General features: G+C 40.2%; 1 protein-coding gene across 1 annotated transcript in view; it reads right to left on the reverse strand.

Moving 5' to 3' along the window:
- The window catches only part of TMEM135 (transmembrane protein 135), a 197,231-nt gene that overhangs the window by 60,976 nt on the left and 113,513 nt on the right, over positions 1–22,742 (reverse strand). Inside the window, exon 6 of the mRNA XM_072993552.2 lies at positions 16,823–16,869. Within this exon, the coding sequence (XP_072849653.1) occupies positions 16,823–16,869 (47 nt within the window). The remainder of the gene's footprint in view (positions 1–16,822; positions 16,870–22,742) is intronic.

A 22,742-nucleotide genomic window follows, 5' to 3' on the forward strand; every position in this document is an offset into this window, starting at 1 on the left:
ATGACAGGAACATGATTAACAGCCAAAGGCCAGTCACATCAATGCATTAAGAGGACAAAAGGGCTTTGTGATTGACAAGAGGGGACCTAAAAAGGAAACTGAGGAGACTCACTTACGCTTCCTCCAGGGATGGCTCTAGACAGAGACAGGCTGAAACTTTAGCCTTTAAAAGCTTCTCAGGTTACAATTAGCTCACCTTGCAGGTAAACACCTTTCCAGTTCAGATAGTCAGTCACCTATCTGAATGAGAACCTCCGCTATAAACTGATAATGGCTTGGATGGGGGTGGGGGAGAGAACCGGTTGGCTGGCAGGGCCGTTGTGAGCTCTGCTTTGCTTGCCTGCAAGGCAGGGATCTTATTCTCTAGTATACTCACCACCACTGAATCTCATGCAATTAAAAAAAAACCAATTAAAACCAAGAAGAAAGCTAGATTTATTAAAGTGCCTATCTCCAAAATGCTCACACAAAACCAAAGGAAGAGAGAGCCAAACTTTAGCATGATCAAAGGGAGAAGATAGGAGGCTTGAGTACTTCAGTCCAACTGACCAGCTGCCCAAAAAGGGAAATACAGTGGTGCCTCGCTTAACAATTACCTCATTAAAGGACGAAACCGCTTTACAATGAAGTTTTTGCGATCGCTATTGTGATTGCAAAACAATGTTTCTATGGGGAAAATTCGCTTAACGATGATCAGTTCCCTGCTTCGGGAACCGATTTTTCGCTAGACGTTTTTAAAACAGCTGATTGGCTGCTCTAAAATGGCCACTCGCTGTGCAAAATGGCTCCCCGCTGTGCTTTAGGACGGATTCCTCACTTTACAGGCACTGGAAAATGGCCGCCCTATGGAGGATCTTTGCAAAACGAGCAGGTATTTCGCCCATTGGAACGCACTGAACCAGTTTTCAATGCATTTCAATGGGTTTTTTAATTTCGCTTGAGGAGAATTTCGCTTAACAGCGATTTGAACAGAATGAATTATCCTCGTCAAGCGAGGCACCACTGTAGCTAAACTGCTGGTGGTAAAGATTCTGCAAATTATTTCTGCATACCATTTATATTTACATACTTGCCCCCTTGGCTTTGACAGGTCTGTTATCTAACCTTATTCTCTCCTTTAGCTTCATGAGATGCTGAAACTCAAAAGCAAGGACAGGATTGTGATAAAAATGCCACTTGCACAGAGAAAAAACAGGAGAAGGCTGCGTAGCCCTCAAAACAATACAAATGCAGAGCAACCTTCTAATCCCTAGGTGGCAGCCTCGAACCTTTTGGCATGAGAAGAGGAGTGCATTAAATCATTCTCCCACCTCACCTTCCAGGCAGGCTGGTTTGCAACTTTCCTTCTTCTTTGTCCATGGAGGATGGATTTCTCGTTAATGCTGAGAGTGATATGTAAGTACTTACTATTTAATAATAGTAATATATATGTAACTGTATATATACATCAGTTGTAATGAGGTATGACAATTGTAATACTTAACATTACAGCCATTTTATTTATGTGCCAAAACACATTAACTGGGAAACACTGAAACCAAGCTCTCCTAGCATCACTGCTGACTGTATATCGTAAGAATTTTCTTGCCTCGAATGAAACTGAAAAAGGAACATAGCGTATAGAAACGGATTCTCTTCCCCGTTTCCTCCCACGGAAGCATGATAAATACTCCCTCCCACACACTTGTGCAGATATCCAAGCTTTTTAGCTGAAGCAGTGGGCAAAATCTCTATTCTCCCACTTCTCCAGAACCTGCTACTAGGAATGGAAGAAAGGGGGCCATAGTCATATCCCACAATGCTTTTTCTTCTGGGAAAGCTCTTCCCATAATCCTTTTCCATTCACTCTTCATTACAAAGCCTATCCCCTGTCAACTCAGCTCAAAGAGACGGGGCCAAAAGGCAGTTATGATGGGCCCGCTGGACTCCAGCACTTTGACCATAATGCAGAAGAGTGGGACCAGATGTTTTTCAAGTTCTTCCCAACACTGCAAGTCTGAGCTCATACACAACCTATATTTGTCTTGTGAGAGTTTCATCCAAACAGACGTATGGAGCTAAGGAACATAACAGCAGCCTTTGAAAGAGATCCAAGAGTATCGATCAACAAGCTGCAATAACTATTATTTACTGACTTAATCTAAAACATGGACTCAAGGGGAAAGAAACGTCTTCTCCGTTTTATTTTTCAGAAATTTAAGTCAGATGGATCCAGAACTACGACATCTTATGCTTCCATTTCTCCATCCTTCCTCTTTTCTTATTCTGTAATAAATACATAGTAGCAGTTATTTGCAATAAGGAAAAACCTGCAAACATCAGCTGCATGACACTGAACTTCAATAGAGAAAGTGGAAGCTTATTGAATTAGTTTGTATAATAGAATGCTAGCAGAAAATGGGTCCTGGCTCAACAATCTCAAATGTACCTCTCACTGGCACAGCTAATAGCATTCCAGGACGGATTAAGTTTCATCCACTGAGACTACACTAATTATTGTAGAATATATTTTGAATTCATGTGGCATTTCTGTAGCAGTCCTATATTTTCAGGAAGGCCTCCATTTCTTCTTGGGGAGACTATACTCCCACTACAGAGAAATGCCATGAAAAGGTAATGCAGAAAAGTTTCCAGTTACGATTTAGAGCAGTGGTTCCCAACCTTGGATAACCTAAATGTTCTTGGACTGCAATTCCCAGAACTCTCTACCACCAGCTGTGTGGGTGGGGGTTTCTGGGAGTTGCAGTCCAGGAACGCATGGGATACTCAAGATTGGGAATCACTGATTTAGAGGTTTTTCTCCTCCTCCTTTCTCCTTAAAGAACTAGTGTTTGAAACCTGAAAACTACCACAAACATGGCTACCTTTAGTTCCTGTCACTATCTATCAAGGGTTGAGAGGTCTCTCTGGTTTGCTATGTCCAATTCACCTACTTCAACAAGTTACTAACAAAGCAGCTGTTTGTATGATGGGATATATTTACTTCCTTTAAATCAGAGATAAGCAAAGAGTGCCCCTTCAGAGGGTGATGGTCTGTAACTTGTAGCATTTCTCATCACTGCTGGATAAAGCTGCAATCTGATAAGATGGGGAGGTTCGTTTTGCTTAAAAAGGTAAAGGTAAAGGTTCCCCTTGACAATTTTGTCCAGTCGTGTCCAACTCTAGGAGGCGGTGCTCATCTCCATCTCCAATCCATAGAGCTAGCGTTTGTCCGCAGATAATCCTCCATGGTCACGTGGCCAGCATGACTAGACACGGAACGCCATGTACCTGCCCACCAAGTGATACCTATTTATCTACTCGCATTTTTGCATGCTTTGGAACTGCTAGATTGGCAGGAGCTGGGACAAGCGACGGGGGCTCACTCTGTCGCATGGATTCGATCTTACGACTGCAGATCTTCTGACCTTGCGGCACAGAGGCTTCAGCAGTTTAACCTGCAGCGCCGCCACGTCCCATTTCATTTTGCTTACCCCTGCCCTTAATCAACCTGATTTCACTGTTAAGTGATTATTAGGAAGCCATGGTCAGGATGACAAAGGAGAGATGTGCTACAGACCCAGAAAAATGGTGACTCCAGGTAAAATCTTGGGTCTAAATATGCATGTATGAGCTTACAGTGCTTTTTCCTGTGTGTACATCCACCGCAGAAGAAGAAAGCATGCTACACTGGGCATCAGTTAGAATTGTTGAACATACTAATGAATAGGAATGTTTGTGTATTATTAATATCACCTTGATACCAATGCAGAGGTTGTGTAAATACTCATATGCTGATATAATTAGCGAAGCTTGCAGTTTATCATCTATAGTGACAGAATACCAGTTCTTGTTTGCTACTATTTCAAAGTCTGACTGGCCATATCCACCTTCTTCATTATATTACCACACACAATGATTTTAAAATAGCCCCACAAGACAACATAAGCTGAAATCTAACTCCAACTCCACTACAGTAATTTAATGAATAAGTACTTTTTAAAAAGTCTTTCTTTATTCCTAAAACACATCAGTCTTTCAACTCAGTAATTTGTGTTCAGAGCAAAGCCATTGCTTGGTGGCAAGCTTAATAGAGATACTAATGTTAAAACATTGTTAGAAACTGCTTCTGTAATGGCACTTCCTTTCTTCCCATACTTCCAAAACATATTTTTCAGCTGAGAAAATCTGATATTTCATGTGGGGGTTTTTAGAAGAAAAAAATCCTTCTGTCTTAATTTCTTCATTATACTAATTGACATCAATCCTCATTAAGCCCCATTGTGGACTTCCGCAAGGAACAAAATTCCACTAGTGACTCAAGTCAACCATAGAAATCTATTAACATTCTTTCATTTCAGAGTGTCATGCTGATGGGTGAGAAGTTGTCATTTTTTTAACCTCTTATAATTATCAAGGTCACGAAAATTCTGGGAGAACTCAAGAATTTATAATCAGAAAAACTGAACAAGAATGAATGTAATATGGAATCAGATGCTCATGGACCTGAATTTTTCTACAATATTCAGTTCACAAATTGCATTTATTGGACTGAAAGCTTGCTGTGTTGTTTTTAAACATCAGGTTTAAAAAAAAAAAGAGGCTGAACTGACGCAGAGCTGGGCTAAAGCAAACAGGTTCACCTTTAAAAATCACAAGAAAAATCAGCAGCTGGTCTTTCAGACCACTCTACTAAATAAACAACTTCTAACCTTGACTCTTCCTGAGAAGGGTACAGTGTTCCATGGCAAAACAATTCAAACCTAAACCGGTTAGGTTAGATTAGATTAAACATTATTCTTTGAGTAATATTACACAAGGCTTATTTCTTTTAGGGGACAAAAATAATCTCATTCATTTGCAATCATGCACAGCAGTAATTAGTGATATTAAAGACTGTTAAAAGAATTCAACACTCCTTCACTTTACCCCTAATATATCCTACCATATCATACAATGGAATGGTTACTTTTAACTTGACTAGACCCTATGAATGAATACAACCTGTGCCGCCTACACTTAAGAAGGTCCCCTTTACTCTGCGGATCTACTCTAGTTGGGACTGACAACTGGCGTTAGACCAACATGATCTGATCTTAATCCACCCTTCTAATTTTCAAACCAAGTCAGTTCTTTCCTATAAAATCCAAATTAAACATACCCAATGTTAAAGCCTATTTCAAATTCTTGCAACTTTCCCCCATTTTGTAACTAGACACTGAAGAATGGAAGAATCTGAATCTTTCATCCTCAATTCAACAGAGTAGGGCACAGGCAGAGCCAGCCAAGACCCTCTGCTACCTGAGACAAAGGGGGTGGGTGGGGAAGATTCCCCATCTCTTTCTACAAGTGAAGCCAAGTAAACTGATACAACATATTTCTCCAATACTGGGTGATGGGGCTGCAACCTCTGCTGTACCAAAGAGTAACACGGTAGTTAAGAGGTACAAAGCAGGCCACAGCTAACCAACCATTTTTCCTCCCAGTTGGTATCAGAGTGGCCGCAATGACCAGATAGGTGGGATACAAATTGAATGAATGAATGAATGAATGAATGAATGAATGAATGAATGAATGGTAGGTAGGTAGGTAGGTAGGTAGGTAGGTAGGTAGGTAGGTAGGTAGGTAGGTAGGTAGGTAGGTAGGTAGGTAGGTAAATGAATGAATGAATGAATGAATGAATGAATGAATGAATGAATGAATGAATGAATGAATATCTCTGTTCTTCACTTCTCTCTCCCAGCGTCTGCTGCCTGAGGTGGCTACTTCATTCTGCCTTTTGGCTAATCCCCCCCCCAGCTCATGGGAAAACATATAAACAGCAACAAACTCCCACTATTAGATTATTAAATATTATGCCTGCAATGGGAAATTCTTGGTTAAAATCTAGAGAAAAGTGAGGAAAGAAATGTCCTTCATCACTGGGGCCTTATAAGTGCATTTTCTTGCCTTGCAGGTAGCCTTCTGTATGGTACATCTCGGTTCTCTTTTTTCTCTGCTGGCGTTCAGTAATCTGGATAATCACTAGAAAGATCACAGGCTTGTGTGGGCTCATTTATGAAGAATGTTTTGAATATGGAGCATCCATCTTTAAAAGATCTACCAATTCAGACCGTGATCAGTTAAAATTCCTGGTCCGATAAGATTCCGTACAGAACAGGTTTCTGCCGTTTGTAACCTTCATTATTTTATGAGCCGTTGTGAGAACGTTTCATTATATGGCAGGCAGCATATTGGCACAAAAGAAAAGAAAAACAATAAACAAGTAAATGTGCCATTTAGATGTCTTTTGTAACCATCCTAAAATCTGCCAGTAATTGATTAGCAAATTAGCACAGCTACATCCATCCATGCACTCTCTCTTTTCTCATAAGTACTCTGTCTCACTATCTTGCATGTGCTCTCGCTCGCTCGCTCACACATGCTCTTTCTTGAGCTTAGACCCCAGAGCTTGTGTTGCCTCTTCACTTTCTCATAGTCCTGTTCCGCTCAGCCTGTAACTAGGAGTGATTTTAGAACAAATACTTGGGAGGAGAGGTGTCTATTTCAGGACAAAGAAAAAGGGTAAAATATGATTATTGCATGGATTCCAAAAACAAGGGTGTGCAATACCTTTGCTGGACCATTGAAATATCAAACACAGGCAAGCATAAATCCAGCAAGACCCCTTCATTAGACAAGGCAATGGGAAACAAGCCCTATTCAGGCATCATGCTACCTTACGCTATGAACACTCTTAGGAGATGGGATCCAGCCTACACTCCCCTGTTGCCATGGTTTCAGCACCAGGTATGAACAAGAGAAAATTCCTGCTCATGTGTAATCTCCACACACCAGGAGGAAACTTTCTTTGCCACACCCAGAGCTAAACTCATGGACAATGTGACAACGGAGAAGGACAGAGTCAAGCACTTCCATCTATGTTTGTTTACAGTGCCAGGTTGAATACCTCCTGAATAGGGGTAGAAAACAGTCGAAAAATAATAATAATCATTCCAACTGTTTCTGGTATCGGTATCTGAAATAGAATAACATCCCAAGACGGAGACTGTAAGCTGTTGCAACAGCTTGAAGTTCAAAAAGGGCAAAGTGTGTGTCACGGTTCATTTTGGTGGCCCACCCTTTGGTTCAGGAGAGGGTGTGAATGATGGGGGCGGAAGCCTGGGGGCCTGCGGCAGCACACAACCCAGGTCTGGGCTGAAAAAAGAAAGAGAGGGAGTGCACATGTGTTCGCATTTCCTTGGCCTCTCTCTCTTCCCACCGTGACTTTTCTCCCACTTCAGTTCCTGTGTGAGCCCCCTTCATCCCTGCTCCCACCCTCGGACCACGAACGACACTTGCTCTTGTTCCACTGAAAGGTGGTAAATTACAACCACGGCTATTAACAGATGAGGAAAAAATAATAATTTGTTCCAGCTTGTAATTGCAAAATGTAACAAGAATATAACTCATTTTAAAAATGAGTTACTTTCGAATGCCGATACTGCTGTTGGGTTTTACCACCCCCTTTTCACAATATTAAAAAACACAACTTTCTTTTCATTTTAAATAAGTGGTTTTCAACTCTTATTAATATTACTCCCCCCTTTTTTTAAAAAAATTCCATGATGTCTGTGTTTGAGACACAGTCAGAGAATCCTTAAAGTGTACATAAACAGCCTGAAAACTTGCAAGGTTCACCCATTCCCACCAAACTTGATCTTATCCTTCCTTCCCATTTTGGCACCCAGTTCATACACCAGACAATCAGTTTGCTCTTGGAGGAGTGACAATAATGCAGTACCTCATTGTGAAGGCATCTGACACGACCAGTGGTGGATTCTTTCACACTAATTAAAAAGATATAGTCACTGACTCATACCCACTACTGCAGGCTAGAGGAAATTTCATGATTAAGAAAAGCTAGTTGCAAGCCAGTTGTCAAAACTAAGGCCAAAATCCAACTGCGTAGAACCACTGAATGAATTGCTGAATGATGAGACAACATTCAGGTAAATCCCACTGATTCATTGGGTCTACCCTAGTTGGAATTACTAACTTGGATTAAGTCTTAAGAAAATTGGAGGGTTTGGTCATTGTACCAGTCCCAAGGGTGAAGAATTCTGAATGATTAAACTGCCACTATAAGAATGAGAAACCAGGAACTAAATCCAATTATTAGTTCCAATGACAATAGAACTACTGGAACAATAGGACCTTGGTAACTCTACAATTATGTAAGACCTATTCATTCAACAGGTCTGCTTGAATTAGGAATAGCAAGTGAACTTAGCCCTAAGTTTTTAAAAGTATGAGTCTAGAGGATTTTGTTCTCAACAAGCATAAGTGTTTTAAAAAAGCAATAAAAGAGGGGAAACTTTTTTATATATCTGGGTGTGGTCTATTCTGAAAAAAAAAAGGAAGATGAAAGATTTTGTTACCTAAATTACTGCTCATTGTTGTTGTGTGCCGTCAAGTCACCTTCAAATTATGGCAACTCCATAATGTCTCCAAAATGTCCTGTCCTCAAAGTCCTGCTCATTAAGTCCTATCAAAACTTCACAGGGCCATATTTCATAAAACCTTTTCTGAAAATAAAACATCACTGCTAATAAAATTATTCAGAACATCAAAAATTTTCTGAAATGGGCCCTCTATCTCAAGTTCCATTAGGGATTTCAAAGAGTTCTCATATAATCAAGAATAACACCAGAAAAACAAAACAAAACAAAATGCAGTAGTTAAACTGGCACAAATCATTCTGAGTTTTCTCACATTCGTCTCTGCAGAAGTGGATTTAGACTTTGATCTTTCAAACAATCACTGAAGCTAACAGGCTCCTTTGTACCAGCTTTGGGGAGAGCCTTCTCATCTTGGATTGCAATTCAATGTATACACAAGAAAGAGCAAAACTGAAATCTATGTGATTTATTTAGAAATATGCTCTAAGATCACAGCGAAGGTTCGTTTGTTTCTCTCTTTTTTTGTCAGTTTTCTTGAAATACTTAATAACTAGTTTCTGCTTGCAACCCTAGCTTTACACTTTCCTTTCCAGTTTAGAAGAGATGAATTAGGACATGTCCATTGTGAATCACAACCAAGGATTAATTGCCATGGCAACCAAACCAGGCTATTGTCAGTACAATTTCAAGAAAATTACTGGATTTTGTCAAAGGTATGCTGCAAGAGGCTCATGCTTAGGTGTCACGAACAGCCAAAAATGTTAGGTCTGCATGGGCTTCTACTATTCTATATAGTAGACACCTTACTATATTTCTAGCTAAAGCAAGACACAAAATATTCTTACTGTAAGACTTTCTGTTAACAAACTAGTATTTTTGAAATCTGCCCACTCTGTTGTATTTTTATTTTAACTGAATTACTATAGGCAAAGAAAAGCATCTCCTTAATACTGAATTCTAAAACAATTGATTCCAAATGGACTGGGGAGAAAGATGCCTGCACAGTAAATACATTCTGTGGAAAACTGGCACAATAGATTTCCAATAAATTTAAGAGCAATTCATCCCCGGTTCATTATAAGACATTTCTAAATGGCATATCAAATGACTAGGCAAGAACTTTCTTCTAAATGAACATATTGCAGCCTTAGAAAATGACAGCTCTTGGAATACTGGCCATCAGATACTTATGATAGTGGAGCACAACTCTCAGTTATGTTCGGCCAATTAAGAGTGTACAAGCCAAGTTGTCTTCTCGAGGATCTCAACACTCACTCTCTAGCATTACAATCCAAGACTTTTGGTGGATTCAAAATATAGGGGATTATGGACTGGCTATCTACCTATCTCAACCCTGAGTGCTCACTGGAAGGACAGATCCTGAAGCTGAGGCTCCAATACTTTGGCCATCTCATGAGAAGAGAAGACTCCTTGGAAAAGACCCTGATGTTGTGAAAGTGTGAGGGCAAGGGGAGAAGGGGATGACAGAGGACGAGAGGGTTGGACAGTGTCATCGAAGCTACCAACATGAATTTGACCCAACGCCAGGAGGCAGTGGAAGACAGGGGGGCCTGGCGTGCTGTGGTCCATGGGGTCACGAAGAGCCGGACACGACTAAATGACTAAACAATAACAACATCTACCTGACAACTGATCATCACATTTAATGTGAAAATTCAAAATTCCGATGAGTGATTTTGATTACTGTTCCCTGTGGAAAAGCTGGCTAGCATCCCCATCTATCCCATGGCCATCTGCCATAGAGATCACAGATGGGTAAAATATAGCCAACACTGTGGTGGTCCAGTATGGCATGACTTTGTTTCATCTCTATTATTCCTGCAACCTCAAAACAAGCTTAGGTGGCTTTCTCAGCCCTTTGTAGTAGTTTTTGGGAATATAGAGACCAGTGCTAGGGAGGGGAAACGGGTTTCCTTATTGAACAGCTTTTCTGTGACAGTGAGGGTAGATCACTTAGTGTGTTTGGTCCATTATATATCACACAACCACCTACTAATAAGCAGTGAATTTGTTCAAAACAACTAATCTTGTTTGTTAAGATGCAGAGACTCTATGATAATATATTCAACAATGGAATGTGAGGAAAGCTAGGAACAAGGACAAATGTCAAAAAAAGATAAGGGGGAGGTCATAGAGAAGGCAGGGCATGGTCTGTAAGTGCAACACAAGAGGGAAGATGAAATGAAAGCCTATGAGAGACGCACAAAAGTTCCATATGGCTGACAGCCACAACCCCTGCTTAGTTCCCAATAGGTAAATATTTCATATTGCAGATGTTTCTCTCATTCTTTCCTCCAGGCAGTCCCATTTCAGTGACTCCAGGACTCCTGTTGCTTCTATCACTCCAATCCAACCTTCCCTCCGTAGAAGCAGCTTACAGTCCCTGAAGATCTCTTTGCCTCATACTGCAGTGTCTTGTTATTGCCCCTAGCGATGTCTTCAATTAACATAGCTCAGAAAATGGAGATTCTTTCATCTCCCCTCCCCAGAACAGAGCTGTGTCTCAGCTATAGAGCACGCACTTTGGTTGTACAAGGCCCATGGTTCCGACCTTGCCATATACAAATAGGTGTGAAGAAAATCCTTATCTGAAACACCCGAAAGCTGCTGTCACTCAGTGTCAACAATATTGGACCTGATGGACAAAGACTCTGACTCAGGATACAGTAGTTCCAGATTATCTCCAAGGAAGAGAATGTGACGTCACCTTTTCCTCTTCAGGGTAATTAGTTTGGATCAAATACAACTTGGCCACAACCACTGAATTTTATTGCAAACTGCAGATTGTACTTGGAATATCTAAATCTCAACTACAGACTCAAGGAACCAGCCCACAGAACTCAAAGCAAAGAAGCAGCCAAACTGTATGATGCAACCCTTTCTAGATTATATAGTTTAGTATTCCAGGCGGATTTCTGAATGTGACAGTCACTCCCCTGTGCCCCATATGAAATAGATTATACACACAGGAAGCAGAATGTCCAGTGAAAGACTAACCAAGAACCTTCTCCCCAGAGTGCCAGTTTTCTTTATTTAGAGTGTATTTTATACAACAGATTATTTAAACATTTGATTTCCCAGTCCCTCCACTGTGTGAGATTACACAGCCAAACCACTGAGGCATTTCATTGGCAATTTCCTTGTTTAGACTGGCTTTCCACTCTAAGTGGCCTCAAAATGCCTTTACAGATAAAGAAGTGCCAGTGGGTTCCTATACATTTTAAAAATGCCATACATTATGCCTATTGTAGAATATAAAGTCACATAAGTACAGATTAACCACATAAATAAAGAGTACCTTACTGCTTTTTAACATCACAAGATTAGATGACATGCAAAAGGTTAACAATAAGTAAGATGAATAAGTGCTTGGGTCATTCTCTCTCTCTCTCTCTCTCTCTCTCTCTCTCTCTCTCTCTCTCTCTCTGTGTGTGTGTGTGTGTGTGTGTGTGTGTGTGTGTGTGTGTGTGTGTGTGTGTTTTTAAATAGACCATTTGATAGATTGTTTATGGCACAAATAGGCTAAGGAAGATGTTTCAAAAAAATGCCTGAGCAAAACATTTAGACTGCATCACCATAGCCACGTTAACACAAAAAGAAAGCTGTCTTAGAGAAAAGGTCAGCCACAAAACAATGTGATCATCGTGAATGATGCCAAGTCAGAAATAAACTACCCAAAGAAGAGCTAGACAGAATTATGACTGCTTTTCCTCTTCACATATCCCATGAGTACATTTAGAAGGAGAAGCTGAAATCGGTTTGTTCAGTTTCAACTACCTGAACAGCTGAGCAGACACTAGTTTTGTCATCAAAATTCTAACAGCTTGCCTTCCCCTTCCAAACTCATGGGAATTTCAGAAGGATGATATCTATCTAAGCAGGAACCAGGAAAAAAATGTTAAAGCATTAATACCCTGTTCTACTTCCTTCTTCACACGCTCTTAATGACCAGCCTGATGAAAAAGTCTGGAGAATTTGATCACTTCCTCATGACTATGTGACATTCTGGTTGATCTTAATAAAGGTATTCTTCTGTTACAGGTTTTCTTCTCCTAATTGACCAACACAGCTATCTACAATTCTTGCCTGCATCATAACAGCTCACAATAATTATTGCATTTGTTGTTGTTTAGTCATTAAGTTGTGTCCGACTCTTCGAGACCCCATGGACCAGAGCACGCCAGGCCTCCTGTCTTTTACTGCCTCCCGGAGTTGGGTCAAAGTCATGTTAGTAGCTTCGATGACACTGTCCAACCATCTTGTCCTCTGATGCCCCCTTCTCCTCTTGTCTTCACAATATCATTGCATAGTTTCCCCCAAAGTTTAGAATCTGAAAGCTCAGTATCTTCTACCAGCTCCCTCTATGAGCCTGCTCCAAGTATTCAGATCATCGGGAGGTGATTTTCTCTTGGTATGTCTGGTGGGGACATGGAAGAGGGACTTCTCTGTTTCTGCTTCTAGACTCTGTTTCTGCTCCTAGACTTCGGAACTTCCTCCCAAAGGAGCCCAGGCTGGCCACATACATCTTTGCTGTCCTTCTGCAAGCAGGTGAAGACCTTTCTTTTCAAGCAAGTTTCCCCTCAGTGACTGGCTGCCTGAGTGGGAGTTTTCAATGGACTGTTGTATTTTGCTACCTTGAATGTGTTTTGGTTGTGCTTATGTTTTTTAGTACGATATTTCTTTGAACTTTTTTAATATTTACATACTCCCTGTTGTTAGCTCTTCCTTTTCCTTTTCAGGAAAGCTTTCGCTAAGCGACCAGCTACCTGAGTGGGTTTTTTTAATGGACTGTTGTACCTTACTGCTTTGACTGTGTACACTCACTGATGTTAGCTGCCTTGGGTCCTTTTAAGTAGAAAGGTGGGGTAAAATATTTAAAATAAAATACATAACATTTCTGTGGTTTTAAGATTATGAAATAAGATCTACTTTGGTTGTTGTGGGTTTTTAGGGCTCTTTGGCCGTGTTCTGAAGGTTGTTCTTCCTAACGTTTCGCCAGTCTCTGTGGCCGGCATCTTCAGAGGACAGCACTCTGTGCTCTGGTGTAGTTGGCTTGGGAGTGGAGTATTTATGGCTGTGAGATGGGCTTTTGTCTTTTCCTGTAGATGGGTGATTAGTGTGCCTTGTTGTGGGTATATTGTTGTGATAAGAAGGAGAGATTATCTGTCACTGTGGTTGATGGATGTCATTAGCTTGTCTTTTGTGTGTAGTGATCCCCGGTCCTTGTGGCTGGGTAGAGTTCGTTGACCTTTTGCACGCTCTATTCTTGAGAGCTGGGAGCCAAGTTTTGTTGAGTTTCAAACTTTCCTCTTTTTGTTCAAGTTCTGCGGGTGCTTGTGGATTTCAATGGCTTCCCTCTGCAGTCTAATATAAAGATTGCTGGTGTTGTCCAGTATTTCCATATTCTGAAATAGAATTTCATGTCCAGCTTGTTTTAGGACACTTGCAGTGTCTTGTGTTCTTTGATTCTGGTGTGGATGCTTCGTTTTGTGGTACCAATATATACCTAGCCACAACTGCAAGGTATCCGGTATACTCCTGGGGGGTCACGGACCGCATGGGGAAACTTTTGAAAAAACACAACCTACAAACAGTATTCAAGTCCACCACAAAAATACAACAAATGTTACGGTCAGCAAAGGACAGAATGGACCCCCTCACCACTGCAGGAGTATACCCGATAAAGGAAGTACTGTATGTAGAACAAATGTTTAGATATATGTTGTAATTGTGTTCAGGACTACTCATAGCTACTGCTCCAAAATACTGAGATAGTCCTGGAAAAGAAAATTAATCCAATTCATTATCATACCCAATTCTCCACATTTATTTTCCATTTTCTTATCAGGGTGACCTATGAGTTGTGCTCTTTAATGTTTTGGGGAACTGGAACTCTCAAACCCAAATCAGCACACTTGTAAGCCCCCTTCCCCACCACCACAAGAATGGCATTTTAGTGATTTATCTGTGTTGATCTGCTTTAAAACAGATCCCAGTGACTGCCATCTACATGACTACCATCTCCCCCACACTATCCTCTTCTGAACCTCCAAGGTGTTATGCTATCACCAGATATTAAAGAAGGTTGGAAAGATAGAAGTTGAAAAGCGAAACAACCAACCAGCTCCCTGCTGGTTTCTGATTGACAGAAAAACTTTTTTTTCCAATTTTAAAAAAATTACTTTTGTCGCCACACGTACAATTCCAAAGTGTCTCCTCTGCACGGCTCCAAAACCAGCCAAGTTTTTTAGTAGCCACACCTGACCTCACGACAATATATTCTGCATGCATGGAAATGTTCTGCAGCATTAATGAAATGAAATGACTTCTGTAAACTGTTGCATGCGAGGCGCAGGAATGGATCTTAAAGTAGGCAAATAATCCAATCATCACTTTATTTATCTGCCTTTGCGTTCTTTCAATTGCTTGGCAGGGTTACTTCTCCTCCCAACCACCCCATGGAAAACAACTAACTGGTGTAGAAAACTGACATGGATGCCTTTCCAAAATTCCATTCTTGTAAGAGACTCAAAGGGGAAAATAATCTGCATATTCCTCATGGACATTATCACAGTATTTCCCTATATCGGGCATATTATTAACTCTCTTCTTGGAGCTAGTAACACATGCATTTGCAGATTTATTTAAAACACAACAGACACATGCACACACATAAAATTCCCCAAACACTCCCCACCCACTAAAAAAATCCCCCAACTATTCACTACTGGTGGTCTTTAAGCTCATTAACCCACTGTGAAAACTGAGGCTTCTCAAAATTAAAGTTAACGAGGTCCTAAAGCAGTGAACATTTATTTATTTATTTATTTATTTATTTATTTATTTATTTATTTATTTATTTATTTATTTATTTATTTATTTATTTATTTATTTATTTATTTATTTATTTATTTATTTATTTATTTAAATTTATACCCCGCCTATCTGGTCGTTTTTACTTTTACATCTGCAAAAGTAAAAATGACATAAGAAAAAGTGAACCGAAAAGCATGTGCCTATGAATGAGTGTGAGCATGTTAGTGTGAGTGCGAGAATTTTTTTTTTCTCCCAAGCATCAATTCCTTTTTGTTCCACTGACAGCCCTAATTTTTCTGCATTCTTATTGGGTTCTTAACCTTCACCCTTAAAATTCAGTTCTCTGTTGGCAGATGGCCAACTGGGAGAAAAAAAATGCCCTGTACCACCTTTCTTTGTTCCCAGAGTAAATCATATCTTTGTCTAGCCTTGCATCAGGGTACACTCTGGTCGCAGAGTCATTGAAAATATCCAACTGTGTAGCCTTTCCGTACTGTTTCTTTGCCTTTCAGCTTGGACAAGGTCTTGTTGTCACAGCAATCATGTATCTGCATTTTTTGTTGTTGTTGCTCAGTCCATAATGCAAAAGCTCAGACTGAGAGCTGAGCTTTTGCTCGGCAAAATGAGTTTCTTTCCGCCTGAGCTTTTTTGCATCCTATAGAGGAAACAGCGGAATATATCGAGGAATCATGCTGTTATGAAACAAATGAAAGATTACTTCAATTCCAGTCAATAGGTAGGTTGGTCCACCGGTTGGCAGTCCAGTCCATAGGCCATGTATCTATAGGCCATTCCAATCCACAGGTCCACAGGCCTTTTATTTATTCTGTGTAGCCTTAGACCCTAAAAGTTGGACCTGAGTTACAGTCACTCCCTTGAGATCTAGTCTGGCAAGTACTTGCCAAACTGAGATCTTACACTGATTTACCGTAAATCAAGTTAGGTACTTTAGCTATGGCATGAACCAACACAAATCCTCTCTAAGTCTGTCTGCAGCACATTAAACAGTTGTTTAAAATCTCTTTGACACTGTCATTTTTTAAAAAAAAGTGAAATAAATAAAATGTGGGTAGAAAACAAGAATTAATTCAACGGAACTGAACCTGGTCAGTACTGAATTGTAAACATATGATGATCCAACACTACTTCCACTAGACAGTGCTAAACAGGAAAAGTAATTACAGTTAAAAAAAATTGCACAGACCACAGCTTTGCAAATGCTTTGGATGAAGAACATATGGGAATATAATTATATTAACATAATTAGTATTTTAAAAGTAGCTATGAAAAAAGATAAACATAATTTGAAATACTTACAATAGAAGTATAAAATGTATAATATAAGTTATGCCTAGCAGAATACCCCCTAAGTATTTCATAAGCTGAACGTTTAGAGGTGGCTCTGTATAATTCCGTTGCATTTGTATAATATAAAGGAGTTACTCTACAAAAACCTTATTAAGAATTAGTATTAAAAGCTTTTGATTTCAGAAGAAAACAACAAAACAGTCCATATTCTGTTTCAAACAACACCTAAATATGAAGAAAAATGTAGAAAAACATACCTGAAAAAGAACATAAACAGGGCAGCTGTAATGCAGAACAGAAGAACCTACAAAGAGGGAAAAGAACATCATGTAAAGAGAAAATATTAAGAAGCATGTCTAAACTGATGTTTTGCTGCAGAAATCTTAAATAATTTAGCCAAGGAATTAATTTAGACAGTCTTTATCTTTAAAGATGTTACAGAAGAAAAGAAAGCTCGGTTTGGGGACTCAGATCATTTTAATAATTATTAGGGAATTTTAATATTTCTATAACAGACAACTGTGATGAAACTGAACATGTCATCCATTCATAAGGTCTCCATGAAGCAGAAGCAACCTGGTTGGATGTAATGACAAAAAAGTAGTATTTTTGTTGCTAGGAGGACAGATGATGGTCACTCGCCCTTAGAAAGAAACAGAATTAAAGATACAGTACTGTAGACTCACTCTTATGTGAACATCTCATTGCCAGGAACTCTTTAAGTCTCTAAGGTAAAATGTTTGGACTTCTGCCATTCCCACCAGAACCCCACCACAAACTATAACAGAGGAAATCACTGGGATCTGGGTTAAGCAACAACTACTTAAGCATCCTGATAATAGCCCAACTCTTACTTCGGCACTTAATGAAACTACACCCAACATATAAATGGTGCTTATGACTTCCTGCTGTTCCCTCCACGTGCTTTTCCTGCTACCTACTGGCATAAATCCATGCCTAATTTCGGCACAGATATGCCGCTACAGTTGCTTCCTCATGAGTTTGTCCAAGTTAATTATTTTATTTTTCCAGCCATGGGTGATGTTGGCAGCAGTTCAAATTGCTACAAGGGCTTTTTGATCATTAACAGCCAACTTGGGAGCACATGATTAGATAAAAACTGGATTCAAGCTAAGCTCACTGTACTCCTTTGTAAAGGCAAAAATAGAGTTTGTTGGTTTTCAAGTTGCCGTTCCTCCTACCCAACACCCCCGAACAGCATTCCCAATTGTCAGTATTCATTGCACAGTCTACAAAAAGGAAGATGAAATTTTAGGGCACCTTTACAACGTTCTATGTTACTCCTAAGCAAATAATGCTCTAAATCTAACCTTTGATGTTTACCAACTCTACAAAATAAACTTGTCCCGCCTGGGTGTCTGGCTCAGATGTTAGAGCACACTGTAAGAGCCACACAGTCCTGAAGACAACCTTGCTCTAGGACGTTAGAAGTCAAAGTTGGGGTGAGGAATTGAGAGTTTTAATTCTTTGTGAGAATTTTAAACATAGCTCATAATTAAATGAAGCTGCAGGAAGTTTCTCACATAGCTACATAAGGTTAGTTTTAAATGATTTATCAGGGTCTCTTGGGGGCAGCACAGGAAAAATCCATTTCTATTGCCGAAGGCACTAAGGATTTTAAAAATAAATATGCTGATATTTTTGGCTCAACTTTCTTGCGTTTAGCTCAACCCATCACAGGGTCCTTAAGAACACCTATGAAAGTGAATTTCTACTGTATCAGTAGAAAGGGAAGAGAAATGGAACACATCCTTGCACATTCTATTCAGAGTTAGAAAACACAGCCTCTTCCCCCAAAAGTTTGCTCCCAAGTTGTTGTTTTTCCGGATAGTGTATTTTAGCTTTGGACAGTAATTCAGCCTCCTTTTTGTCTTTGCTGCATGGACAGATCACCACATAACTGTAACAGGGAGACAGGGCTATATAGTGTTGAGTAATGGTGTGTCCTGTGGAACCATACTTCACTGTCTAATTCAGTGTGGGAAACCATACTTCAAATTTCCATTAGCAATATCTAATCAGCTCTGCTGAGGACAGACAAATCAGTGAAATCTGATTTTGTTTAGCTTCTCAGTTTTCTAGACTTCAGTCCACTCCATCCCATTCCTGAATCAGTTTGTACTTTTTAAAAAAGGATTGTAATGTATAAACATTCATGAATATTTTTCCAATATGTACTATTTTGGAGAGCACTTGCCTAATATAAGCATTTTTGTAATCAGTTGTACTTATCATAATGCTGGCTTGTTTGTCCTCTTACTGTGCTGTTTTGTATATTAATATTTCCTCTACACCTCAAAGATATTTTTGTATTTATCTTCTTTTAATACATATATTTTTGTGCACATGGTTTGTTCGAAGACCTGCACTACAAAATTCCAAGAAGTACAAATAACAAAAAATAACTGCATTCTAGTTTGCATGCTGATATGAGAATTTTTAAAACTCCTATCAAACTAAGAAGCAAACAAAATTCTTGCTTGTGAGGAACCATGCGTATTCTAATTAAGAGAGTATTTAGCGATGCAAAAAAATCTTCTTATAACATTCAAATATGTTGCAGCCCTAAACTCAGAAGACATATCAAGATATAATTCACTAAGCTGGCCTTAAAAAGGAAACAGGCTAAAATATCGACACTAAGCACTGAATTAGATTTTTTTTAATTTCATAGACCAAAAATGAAAAAAATAAATAAATTGGAAGTTCTTTGAAAAAAGACAAAGATATTTTATGGCATACAAAATTGTATGTGCGTTCGGTGGAAACAAGAGCAGTAAATTATCCTGGACCCTGCTGGAATTTTACTCTAATTTTTTCTTGCCATGAACCATTCACAGTTGATTGATGTCAGAAGGTCAACAAACCAAGCACTGAAACATACAGATCTTGAAATCTTCCAGCTGTATAAATAGTTGTATCCAGCAGAAAGACTGCAAATACCTGTACCCAATAGAAACACTAAAAGTATCCAGAAAGATTAATACAGTATATACTTGAAGATTTATTTTTATATCATTAATTGTTGCTACACTGTTTCTATTACACAATCAAGAGCATTAGCTTACAGTTCACGCATCAGCAAAAGTGTGTCTAGAGGCATCAGCTACTACTTATCTCATCAAAACAGAAATACAACGAAATGATTTAAAGATGAACTAATTGCTGCTTTTTAGCAAAGTTCTCACTCAATACAGACCTGAGGCAACAGTACAAACATTTGTCATAAGCCAGTTAAAATTTTTAGGAGCACAGTTTTTAGTTGTCAGTCATAGCTGTTTTAGCCATCAGTCATGTATTCCAGACTTTGGAATATGGAGTTTGCTTAAACATAATGTTGCTTTATGAAATAATACTAAATAAACACAAATTATAAAGCTGTGATCGAGCTTAAGGAAATGGCTTTGCAGCTTTTCTTTTTTCTCTTGAATATAAGAACACTTTGCTTTGTCTAGCTCCTCCCCATACTGCTAGCAGCTGACAACCTGCTGTTGTTGTTGTTGTTGTTGTAGCTGCTGTTATGCAACTCCAATTGGCCTCCAGTTTATGGCAACCAGGTGAATGAATTATCTCTAAAATGTCTCATCCTCAACAACCCATGCAAACACAAGCCCCTGCTTTCTTTAAGGCATTTCCATGGCTGACCAGAGATTGGAGGTCAGGTCTCCTGAGTTTTAGGTCATCACTCTATCTACTACACCCAACTGGGTTGGTACTGGGTAGACTTCTCCATACACGTGCCTATCTGGACAGCAGGGCTATCCGAAGTAGGAGAATTATACATCAGCCACTAACATCATCGTCCCTAGAAGGGACGTGGTGGCGCTGCGGGCTAAACCGCAGAAGCCTGTGCTGCAGGGTCAGAAGACCAAGCAGTCGTAAGATCGAATCCACGCGACGGAGTGAGCTCCCGTCGCTTTGTCCCAGCTCCTGCCAACCTAGCGGTTTGAAAGCATGCAAATGCAAGTAGATAAATAGGGACCACCTCGGTGGGAAGGTAACCGCGTTCCGTGTCTAAGTCGCACTGGCCATGTGACCACGGAAGATTGTCTTCAGACAAAACACTGGCTCTATGGCTTGGAAACGGGGATGAGCACCGCCCCCTAGAGTTGAACATGACTGGACAAAAATTGTCAAGGGGAACCTTTACCTTTACCTTTACCACTAACATCATGGCACCATCTGGGGCACTAAACACCACACCAACCAGAATCTTCCTTGTTGCTGGCATGAAGGAAACAGCCCACTGCCTTCTATAAAGCGCCACAATATACTGAAAACTTTCATAAAGTGATGCCTGCTACTCCAACATCAGCCCCACACAGCACAACCAATGGTAAGAGATAATGGAAGTTATAGTTCAAAATACAGTATATCTGAGGAGTACACCCTCTCATATTTCATAAATATTGTAGTACAGTGGTGCCTCGACTTACAAACTTAATTGGTTCTGGAACTCCGGTTGCAACTTGAAATGGTCATAAGTCAATTTCGAAGCACCATTTCCCATAGGAATGCATTTAAATGCAATTAATCCATTCCAGCTGAAGAAAAAAAATCACACAAAAAAGCACCACTGCAAAACCCATCGGAAACACAATTAATCCATTCTGGCCAAAGGGGGGAAAAAGAAAAGCAAACAAACCATGCAAGACCCTTTGGAAATGGAGGAAAAACAAAGCAGAAAGCAAACAAACCCTGCAAGACCCATCGGAAATGGGGAGGGGAACTAAAAAAGCAAACAAACCCCGCAAGACCCATCACAACACAGAAACATAATCCCATCACCCAGCCCAAAACCACGCTGCAAAACCCACCCAGAACAGTTTTTTAAAAGTAGAAAGCAGCACCTTACCAGGCAGTCCAAAGCCTCCTCCGATCACACACTCTCTAACCACTGGGGTGAAAGAGCTACAAAGAAGCAGTCTCTTTGCCACCAACAGTTAGCAATTTGAATTCCCCACTTTTTTCCCCTGCCAGTTTCTGCTTGTAACTCAAAGCTCCAGTCGCAAGTAGAAGCAAAATTTTGCGGCCAGAGTTGGTCATAACTCAAAATGGCAGTATGTTGGGACGTTCATAAGTCATGGAACCACTGTATGTCTTTTCATGTGACGATACAGAAGAAATGACACTTGGCTACAATGTAAAACACTGAGTATACAGCTTGTATAACAGTGTAAATGTGCTGTCCCCTCAAAATAACGCAACGCACAGCCACTAATGTCTAAACCGCTGTCAACAAAAGTGAGTACACCCCTAAGTGACAATGTCCAAATTGGGCCCAAGTAGCCGTTTTCCCTCCCTGGTGTCATGAGACCCATCAGTGTCACAAGTCTCAGCTGTGAAGAGGGAGCAGGTGTTATCGCTCTCACTCTCTCAGACTGATCACTGGAAGTTCCATATGGCACCTCATGGTAATGAACTATCTGAGGATCTGAAAAAAAGAATTATTACTCTACATAAAGACAACCTAGGCTCTAAACAGATTGCCAAAACCCTGAAACTGAGTGGCAGCAAGGTGGCCAAGACCATACAGCGGTTTAACAAGGCAGGTTCCACTCAGAACAGGCCTCGCCATGGTTGGTTTTGCTGCAGACAAGCAGACTAAGGATGTGGATTTCTGGAACCATGTCCTGTGGTCTGGTGAGACCAAGATAAACTTATTTGGTTCAGATGGTGTCAAGCGTGTGTGGCGGCAACCAGGTGAGGAGTAGAAAGACAAGTGTGTCGTGCCTCCAGTCAAGCATGGTGGTGGGAGTGTCATGGTCTGGGGCTGCATGAGTGCTGCCAGCACTGGGGAGCTCCAGTTCGTTGAGGAACCATGAATGCCAACATGTACTGTGACATACTCAAGCAGAGCCTGATCCCCTTCCTTCGGAGACTGCGCTGCAGGGCAGTATTCCAACATGTTAATAACCCAAAACACACCTCCAAAACGACCACTGCCTCACTAAAGAAGCTGAAGGTAAAAGTGAGGGACTGGCCAAGTATGTCTCCAGACCTAAACCCTATTGAGCATCTGTGGGGCATCCTGAAATGGAAGGTGGAGGAGCGCAAAGTCTCTTAACATCTACCAGCTTTGTGATGTCATCATGGAGGAGAGGAAGAGGACTTCACAGTGGCACCCTGTGAAGCTCTGGTGAACTCTATGCCCAA

Source organism: Pogona vitticeps, chromosome 3, assembly GCF_051106095.1.
Source record: "Pogona vitticeps strain Pit_001003342236 chromosome 3, PviZW2.1, whole genome shotgun sequence".
NCBI classification, from domain to species: Eukaryota; Metazoa; Chordata; class Lepidosauria; order Squamata; family Agamidae; genus Pogona; species Pogona vitticeps.